The sequence below is a fragment of the Channa argus genome, chromosome 8 (assembly GCF_033026475.1).
Source record: "Channa argus isolate prfri chromosome 8, Channa argus male v1.0, whole genome shotgun sequence".
Classification (NCBI taxonomy): Eukaryota; Metazoa; Chordata; class Actinopteri; order Anabantiformes; family Channidae; genus Channa; species Channa argus.
Window position 1 is genome coordinate 19,158,833 of NC_090204.1, and position 9,259 is coordinate 19,168,091.

Here is a 9,259-nt window from a genome sequence, read left to right on the forward strand (position 1 = left end):
GTTTATTTGAAAAGGTTAAGATCTTTGCTATGCAGACTAAAATAGGACTTACAGTGAAATGTTGGATTTTACTTTAATGAATTCTGCACTGTATGACAGTATTACACTTAAGCATTCAAACTAAAACTGGCTGGGGTTTCACTCAGAACAAACCCTTTTCTTCACATTTATTCAGGTGATAAAACAACAACAAGATAACAATTAGTAAGTTGATGATAAATGTCTGAATTTGGTTTCTGGTTTCTCGGTTGTAGGACCAGAGCCGAGTTGGAACATGAAGCACTTATTGACGGTAACCTTGCGACAGAGGCCAACTTAATAATTCTTGATACTTTGGAGATTATTGTGCAGGTATGCGAGCAAACAAGACTTACACATGTATGCATCCGAAGTAGAAATGTGTTACTAACATTGAAATTACTGTTGTAGTATTACAAAAAGTTAATGTAACAACTGCTCATGTCTGTCCTTTCTCCAGACAGTATCAGTCACTGAGTCCAAAGAGAGCATCTTGGGCGGTGTTCTGAAGGTGCTACTCCACAGCATGGCCTGTAACCAGAGCGCTCTCTACCTCCAGCATTGTTTTGCCACACAGAGAGCACTCGTATCTAAGGTTGGACCACTGGAATTTATTCAATTATTTTGACTTCAATCAAGTGCATGTTTCATTTCATCCTCACAGGACTTTATAATATTATGTTAATGTGTGTGTGTGTGTGTGTTGTGTAGTTTCCCGAACTGCTGTTTGAGGAGGAGACAGAGCAATGTGCTGACCTGTGTTTGCGACTACTGAGGAGCTGCAGCAGCAGCATAAGTACTATCAGGGCCCATGCCAGCGCTTCCCTTTACCTCCTCATGAGGCAAAACTTTGAGATTGGCAACGTAAGTAGAATACTGCATTTTACATTTCCAACATAAATTGTTGAGCTCACGTTTTGACAGAGTTACTAGAGTAGGTGTATCAGTGGCAATGGTTAAATATTAATTTTAAAAATACATTTTCTCTACAACACATAACTCCAGGACTGAAGTTTTTGCATAACAAGCCTTATGGAGCCATGCGTTGGCTGCTTTTACTTGAAATCACCAATGTTAGTACAAAACCAAATACTGCAATCAGCAATCTAATTTAGGCATAATTACTTGTGCATGCATCATTTCTTTTGGTACAATACAGACAGACGTTTCACACAGAAAAAAAGTGATTATTAAGCTAAAAGGAAATCTGCTCTGCTGGTTCTTTCTTAGTAGACTTTACAAAATATTGCTATTTCAAATGTTTCTTTTCTTTTTGGACATATTTTTAGAACTTTGCAAGAGTGAAGATGCAGGTGACCATGTCTCTTTCCTCGCTGGTGGGAACATCTCAGAACTTTAACGAGGAGTTCTTGCGTCGATCGCTGAAGACAATCCTCACATATGCAGAGGAGGACCTTGAGCTGAGAGAGACCACCTTCCCAGATCAGGTACTAATTTATTCATGAAATTTGATGTCTATGACTGGATGAATTGTGTTGTTATTTTATTTGTTTGTTTGTTTTTTCAGGTCCAGGACCTTGTTTTCAACCTGCACATGATCCTGTCTGACACAGTAAAGATGAAAGAGCACCAGGAAGACCCCGAGATGTTGATAGATCTTATGTACAGGTACAGAATACATAAGCATGCAAGCAAACCTCTTTTGATTCATTGTATTTCCACGTACATTTTCATTTTTTTCTACTGTGATCTTCATTTGTGTGTTTTTGATATGTTTGTTGTGTCTGTGCCTTTGCAACTGTGTCCATCTCTAGGATTGCAAAGGGTTATCAGACATCTCCAGACCTACGGCTGACGTGGCTTCAAAACATGGCTGGAAAACACTCGGAGAGGAACAACCACGCTGAGGCTGCTCAGTGTTTGGTGCACAGTGCTGCTCTTGTAGCAGAATATCTGAGCATGTTGGAGGACCGCAAATATCTGCCTGTGGGTTGTGTCACCTTTCAGGTAGGGACCGTTCTAAATAATGTTTGTCTTCTGAAGTAATCAGCCTAAATTCCTGTCCCAAAGAATGTGTTAATATGCGCCTTTTTGTATTCTTTTGTGTATGTATTTATGTATGTGTGCTGTAGAATATTTCTTCTAATGTGCTGGAAGAGTCTGCCGTCTCTGATGATGTGGTGTCACCAGATGAAGAAGGCATATGCTCAGGGAAATATTTCACTGAGATCGGCCTTGTGGGACTCCTGGAGCAGGCTGCCGCCTCCTTCTCAATGGTAAGAGGAAGAAATGGACGAGGTGGTTAATTAGGGAAATGGATACTGTCAGATGGAGCAGGTGGCTTCCACTTTCCTCCTCATCTTACAAAAAGAATAAAATCATCATGTATACATTTAGACCAAAGTTGTGCTTTTGATTGACTAATGCACCATGATATTTCTCCTCCTCTCCGTCCCAGGCGGGCATGTATGAGGCAGTAAACGAAGTGTATAAGGTACTGATCCCCATCCACGAAGCCAACAGGGATGCAAAGAAGCTAGCCACCATTCATGGTAAACTACAGGAAGCCTTTGGGAAAATTGTTCACCAGGTAAACACACGCACACACACTGTCTACATCTCGCACATGCAAGGCTCCAGTTGCTTGAGGTGAGAGGTTCCTGCGGGGTTTGTACAAGGACAAGAAGTGAAAGCGTTTTCCTTTCCTGTGACCCAGATTTGATTTCTTAATTCCCAGTTTCATCTGGGTAACAAGATTAGAAACAATTTGCTTTCATTTGTTTTTGTGCGAATCCAGTAAGAGCCATCTAGTATAAATGTCGACAAGGATCACTGGACAGCATGTTCTACAATCACCCTCCAACACACAGTCACTGAATGGTTTGCACAGGTTCACCTTTATTATACACGTTGTCACATTTATGAGGCATTGTAGAGGGATTTCATAGCGTGGGGGAGGGGGTTTATTAGTAAATAGAGAGAAGACACAAAAGGAGCACAAAGCAGTGCTTCTCATCTGCAGTGCCTCACTTGATTTAAGTAACACAGAAATACCACCTCAGGTTAAGTATTCTGGTATTGTTGATCCCTGCACACCAGCTTTCACACAGACACAGCTTTGCATGATTTTATCATTTGGCATTTGATTTTAGTGTATTTCTGTATTTGTTGATTATTTCTACTGTATCTTGCATGTTTTATTATAGTTTTGAAGTACAAAACTAAGGTTGCATGGGGTGTGGGAAAGACTCCAGCTGTGGTTTTTGTTAAAGGCCAGTTGTGTGACTCATAATGATGATGTCAAGTTACAGTGTGGGCAAGGTTACAGTCCCCTGGTGTGCAGAGCAACATTTACTCAGTGAGAAAGAAATTGATGTTCTTGCCTGTTTCTCCAAGCACAAGATTACGTTTACTTGCGATAGAAGTTTCTTCTACTTCAGTTGCTCTGTTCTCTAGCTCGACATCCAGTAACCTGGATTTATTTCATAGTCCATTCTCCTTGCTGTAACTGTTTTGTGTGTGTGTGTGTGTGAGTGCCACACTGGGTGTGGGTGGGTGTGTGTGTTTGTGTTGTCTTTCATATGTCCTGTATTCTCTTTGTCACACAGAGTACTGGCTGGGAGGTAGGTGGATAAATGGTTCCTGCTTGACCCTGCTCATGTTTAGCTTTTTGTATTTTTAGTTTTTTATTATTTCTTCACATCTTTTTATTTGCTAGCTGGGGGCATTCTGTTGCTCTGTTTGCTTTGTTACGTACATGAAATCTATTAACAAATGCAGACACTGGACTGTCTGCCCCCGCTGGGGATACTAGCTGCACGACGACAGCAGCAGGCCGACTGTTGTCCCCTTTCCTCGCTCCTTTTGCTCTGCAAAAGGGGCTGTTTTGTAATCTGACAGTGTTGGCAGGCTGTGCATGGAAGCCACAGTGTGTGACACTAATGACAAACGTCTCAGCGAATGCATCGCTTGCCCAATCCACACTTTTCCCATCCTCTGTCTGTCTGCTGGTGTGTCACTCATGGACTGGCACCATCTGCTGTCACACTTCATCTCATCTCTTCAACCACAGGGCTCGATTTTCGTACACTGTTTTTAAGCGAAGGCTATCTGTTAAACCCCCCTGCTCTGGCTGTGGGCCTTTCTTTCCACACACCGTTAAACACACACTTTGCATTGAGTCGAATCTGGAACCAAAATTCAGAGGCAGACTGGTGTTTTTTTAAGGGAGTTCAACTCAGTAATCTCAGGATTACTCGATTTATCCCTTTTGATTTTCATTAGTTTGTATTGTTGTTCTTTCTTTAAAAAATGTAAACTAAATCGACCCCTGATATTTTTTTCATCCATTCTGTTTCTTTGGTAACACAGTATTAACCATTTGAGTTCTCATGGTTGGTTGCATGACATGGACAGAGCTTTCCTTTTGGACATGCACTGACAGTGCATGCTTTTTAAAAGTTGTGGATCTTTATTTTCTCACATCTTTTTTTCTTTGTAACTGTCTGCCTTTGCATGGTCTGGATCTTCCACAACAAGTTTATGTTTGTTCTCACTATGAGTGGGAATATTTTTTACTGTTGTTTCTCAGTTTGTGTCTGGAGGAACCCAATCCTGATTAAAGTTTGTTCTGTTTTCTCCTTTTTGATTTCCCTGGTTGCCGACCCTTCCTTTCCACTTTACTTAATTGTGTCTTGTGGTAAGTTTCTTAGTTTTCAGGGCTTTATAAATTACTGCTTACATTTCATATAGAATCAGCAGTTGAAACATATACATACGTTTATATTTTTGAAAACGATTGTTACCAAGTAGGTTTATCTAGAAATGTTTGTCTGTCATGTCAGATTTCTATAGCTTCCCTCTTTTCCATGCCAAACGCACTTTCCCCATTCACACACACACACACACAGATTTGTGTCATACCTGATGAACTTCACCTGGATTTTATTTAGTCATACAGGTCTGTGCAGAACAAAACCATGAGTTACTAGACTGAATTTGATTACATTTAGGTGTCAGTTTGAACAAGTAATCACCATGTTTGTTCTGTACAGACCGTGTTTTAGTGGTAATTTTTTTTCTGCTCGTGTGGCTGATGCAATCTAAGGCTGCCTTCAGCAACCTTCCATGCAACTTTGATCTTTGAGCTTGGTCTTTTTTTTTTTCTCAAAACAAGAAAAAACATAGAACATATGAACTGCACAAAAAATACACCCTGGTTCAAGTTGACTTCAGTTTTTTAAGCTACATGCCTGTTTAGATATACCCACTATACTTGCACATACAAATACTCTGCTTGCTGGTAAATAATTTCAAATATGCTTGGCCCTACTGATTTATTTATTTATTTATTTATTTGTGCTAAATATACTGAGGTGAAACACTGCACCTGCCTGTCCTCTGTTTTCTCCAATTGTAGCGTTGAAAGAACATTAGAACAACCTTGAAAAAAAAAATTGGAAACCGCAATGGGTGCAAATATGCCGTGTCTGTTGTACTGTGTTCCCGATTGAGTAAATGTGTGGAAGGTGTTCTGGAGGTTGCTGACCTTACCTTGGCTGGTTTTTACCTGCTGACACGGGCATCCATAGACATCCTTGAAAAACACGTGTATTCACTTACAACACAGTAGAATAAGCAGAAGGTTTATGTATTACAAAAAAATAAAAATGTCTTGAGCTGAATTTTTAATCTGATTGTCAAACTGTTGACAAAACTTATTTTGCAGTTTACTATTTTTATAAACTGGATTAGTGGATCAAATCGTTTTTAGTCTGTAAAGTGTTTTTAGTCTGTTATTGCAGGACAGATTTGCTATAACAACATAAATCAGTTGTCAGATTCAGATGATGCCTTCTGATAAATTATACTTCTCTGTTCTTCGGTAGTTTTTTTTTTTTTTACTCTGAATCAAAATGTACACCTCATTTTGAGTGAATGTAATTACTATTCCTGCTCAACACTAATCTATACTGTATCTTCCTCTGCCCACAGGATGGGAAGAGAATGTTTGGTACATACTTCAGAGTTGGATTTTATGGCTCAAAATTTGGAGACTTAGATGAGCAGGAGTTTGTGTACAAGGAGCCTGCCATCACAAAGCTGGCAGAAATCTCTCACAGACTAGAGGTAAATATAAGCATTTCATCTCAGGACTTAAGTAAACGTTTGTCACATTTTAATCCTGGCCAATGATTTTGCTGACTCTTCTCAGGGTTTCTATGGGGAGCGATTTGGAGAGGACCAGGTAGAAGTCATAAAGGACTCCAACCCAGTGGACAAGTGCAAGCTGGACCCAAATAAGGTCAGTGTTGGCCAGAGTGTGAGCTTTCTTATTGCTGAATAAATGGCAGATTGATTTTAGTCAAGCTGTTAATCAGCCTAGTTGCACATACAAAGTAAACCATGTTCCTTCCTACAGGCATTTATCCAGATCACATATGTGGAGCCCTACTTTGATACATACGAGATGAAGGACCGAATCACATACTTTGACAAGAACTACAATTTGCGACGTTTCGTCTACTGCACCCCTTTCACTCTAGATGGTCGGGCCCACGGGGACCTGCATGAACAGTTCAAACGAAAGACCATCCTCACCACCTCCCATGCTTTTCCGTACATCAAGACACGGATAAACATCATCCACAAAGAGGAGGTAGACGAACAGCTTACAGCTAGTTCGCACAATAACAAATTCAAGATCAGATTAGACTTTGACTTATTAAGAGTAGTAGTGCAAAGCAACAGGGCTTAACATAAACCCACGCTGCAAATGTAATGAGGTGGAGCCTTTTGTTTTTTTTTAAATCAAATTGTTGCTGCAGACATTTAGTCTGATCACATTGATTTCTTTCACATTGCAGATTATTTCCACACCCATCGAGGTGGCAATTGAGGACATGCAAAAGAAGACTCAGGAACTTGCCTTTGCCACCCACCAGGACCCCGCAGATGCCAAGATGCTGCAGATGGTCCTACAGGGATCAGTTGGCACAACTGTCAACCAGGTAAAGTTATATATTTAAACATATCGAGATTTTTAGATATGTATTTTAAACAAATCCCAGTGGAAGTGCATCTTTCATGATTTGCTTATTACATTGGGGTTTCTGTTATGAGACATTTTGACTTGCTACATTAGTATAAAGACATCTATTCTTAAAATGTGTGTACAATAAAACGTACATTTAAAATTTAGTTTAATATCGTTCAAATAATCTGGTTTCCTTAGGGTCCTTTGGAGGTGGCTCAGGTGTTTCTGTCAGAGATCCCTAGTGACCCAAAGCTCTACAGACACCACAATAAGCTCCGGCTGTGCTTCAAAGACTTTACAAAGAGGTATGAAGTGTGGAATAGACACACACACACTCACACACACACCTGTGAATGTTATGTTATAAAATAAAATGTTATACTGACATTGGAGGAAAAAGGAAATCGCTCATGCCAAACAAATAAGTGTTTGCGTTTTAGTTTTTTTCCCCACAAACACAAAATATAGTGCTTAATTTACAAACCTGTACTTCATGGTCTTTCCCACCAAAGGTGTGAAGATGCCCTGCGCAAGAATAAAAGCCTGATTGGTCCAGACCAGAAAGAGTATCAAAGGGAGCTCGAGAGGAACTACCACCGGCTGAAGGAAGCACTGCAGCCCCTCATCAACAGAAAGATCCCTCAGCTTTACAAACCTGTTCTGCAGGTCAACTCTCACAGGTAGGACTGAGCAGGCCACTGACTGTGTGTCTGAGAAAGAGCGAGTGTAAGTCTGTGTAATACTGTAGGATGTGGATGTTAAATTAATTTAATGTGTGGATGTTAATTTGTTTTTTGCCTCTGCAAAAAAAAAAAAAAAAAAAAAAAAAAAAAATCATGCAGCAAACGGACAGCTTGACAAGGTAGTTTAAGAATCTGAGACTACATTTTGTGATGATGTGTTGAGTCCATAATGTTGTTTGTTTCATTTGTAACGTTTCCACTTCTCATGGAATTTCTTGAATATCAGGGCTTTGTCAGAGTTGTGTTCCTGAAAAAACATTTATGAATATTACTTCAGTTATTGACTTCAAGCCACAAATAACATTTTTTGGGTCTGTGGGCCAGTTAATTGTTGCAGTCGCGTTAAACAAAAAAAGCATTGTGAACTCATGTCATTCATATCAAGAATGTTGCACATAAAACATCATGAATCCTAATTTTTTTTATGTCTTGTTTTTCCATTTGCAGAGATTCCTTTAGCAGAATGAGCCTTCGCAAGCTTGACATTTGAAGATGAAGAGAAAACACACACTCAACACAACAGAAATTGCAATATTAATTTATTCTTGTGTGTAAATAGGAATGTTTCTTCTAAGTTGGTCAATGTTTCTGAGACTGAGCTAAAAGAGAGGCTACATGTGTTGCAGCTTGGTACATCATTCCAGTGTCTTAATTTGTTTACAGGTAAACTGTTACACAATCAGAGGGACGAACAAGTGGTTCTTAAAGATTAAATGGATACCTTGGCATGTAAAATTTTTCTTTGCTGGCTATTTGTCACAAAACAAAGTATTTATTTTTATTTTTGTTCTTAAGTTGTTATTTTTTTTAAAGCCTTCACTCTTGAAACCGACAGAAACCACTAGCTGTAAGCTAAAAAAAACAAACACAACGCTAAGTGCTTTGAAATCTGTTTTAATGGTTAAAGTGCCAAAAAAAAGCTTTTTTTTTTCTTGCCAAATTCTGACAAGTGACTGCAGATAAAGGTGGATTTTAACAGTCAAGGTATCTTTTTTAATTATGTACGACATGTCAAAACTATATATTCAATTTCATGTGTGCACTTTTTTATTACGGTGTAGCAATGCATTTTACAACTTGAAAGTTTATGTAATTGAAAATAAGGAGAAGGGGACACAAAAAGAAAAGATGCAAAAAATGGTACTATTATTTATCATAATGCTTTATTATTGTTTTTAGTTGAGGCAGTGTTTTAAATGTAGGTACTTTAAACATCCTTGTATAATTTTATGTAGTTTTGTTTATTTTAAATATTTTACAAAATAAATATTTTAATGTTGACTTTGGTGTTCACTGGACATCTTCTCGCTCACTTGTTTTTGCTTATTTAGGATTATGTTGGGAACAAATCAAGACGTGAAAGAGAGAGTCATGTTTAGCAGCAGCAGTGAAAAGGAGCTCGCACCAGTGGGGGATATGAAGGTAAAAAAAACTTTATTGCTTATAGTGGGAGCTTACCAATATTAGCATAACAACAGCTGGAATGAGTGCAGCTTAAAAG

At 38.9% G+C, this 9,259-nt stretch overlaps 1 protein-coding gene across 20 annotated transcripts in view; it reads left to right on the forward strand.

Moving 5' to 3' along the window:
* Positions 1–9,039, forward strand: part of dock7 (dedicator of cytokinesis 7) — a 47,780-nt gene extending 38,741 nt beyond the window's left edge. For 12 of the 20 annotated variants that reach the window (XM_067514318.1, XM_067514322.1, XM_067514325.1 and 9 more), the window contains 16 exons: positions 255–351; positions 479–613; positions 730–882; positions 1,308–1,466; positions 1,547–1,647; positions 1,794–1,986; positions 2,112–2,255; positions 2,438–2,569; positions 3,588–3,602; positions 5,983–6,108; positions 6,194–6,283; positions 6,401–6,637; positions 6,846–6,989; positions 7,214–7,320; positions 7,528–7,695; positions 8,206–9,039. In XM_067514318.1, coding sequence (XP_067370419.1) covers positions 255–351; positions 479–613; positions 730–882; positions 1,308–1,466; positions 1,547–1,647; positions 1,794–1,986; positions 2,112–2,255; positions 2,438–2,569; positions 3,588–3,602; positions 5,983–6,108; positions 6,194–6,283; positions 6,401–6,637; positions 6,846–6,989; positions 7,214–7,320; positions 7,528–7,695; positions 8,206–8,248 — 2,044 coding nt within the window. In that variant the 3' untranslated portion in view covers positions 8,249–9,039. Of the gene's footprint in view, positions 1–254; positions 352–478; positions 614–729; positions 883–1,307; positions 1,467–1,546; positions 1,648–1,793; positions 1,987–2,111; positions 2,256–2,437; positions 2,570–3,587; positions 3,603–5,973; positions 6,109–6,193; positions 6,284–6,400; positions 6,638–6,845; positions 6,990–7,213; positions 7,321–7,527; positions 7,696–7,857; positions 7,878–8,205 lie in introns of all 20 variants that reach the window. The other 8 variants (XM_067514319.1, XM_067514324.1, XM_067514329.1 and 5 more) reach the window with 3 other exon arrangements.
* Positions 9,040–9,259: the final 220 nt, after the last annotated feature.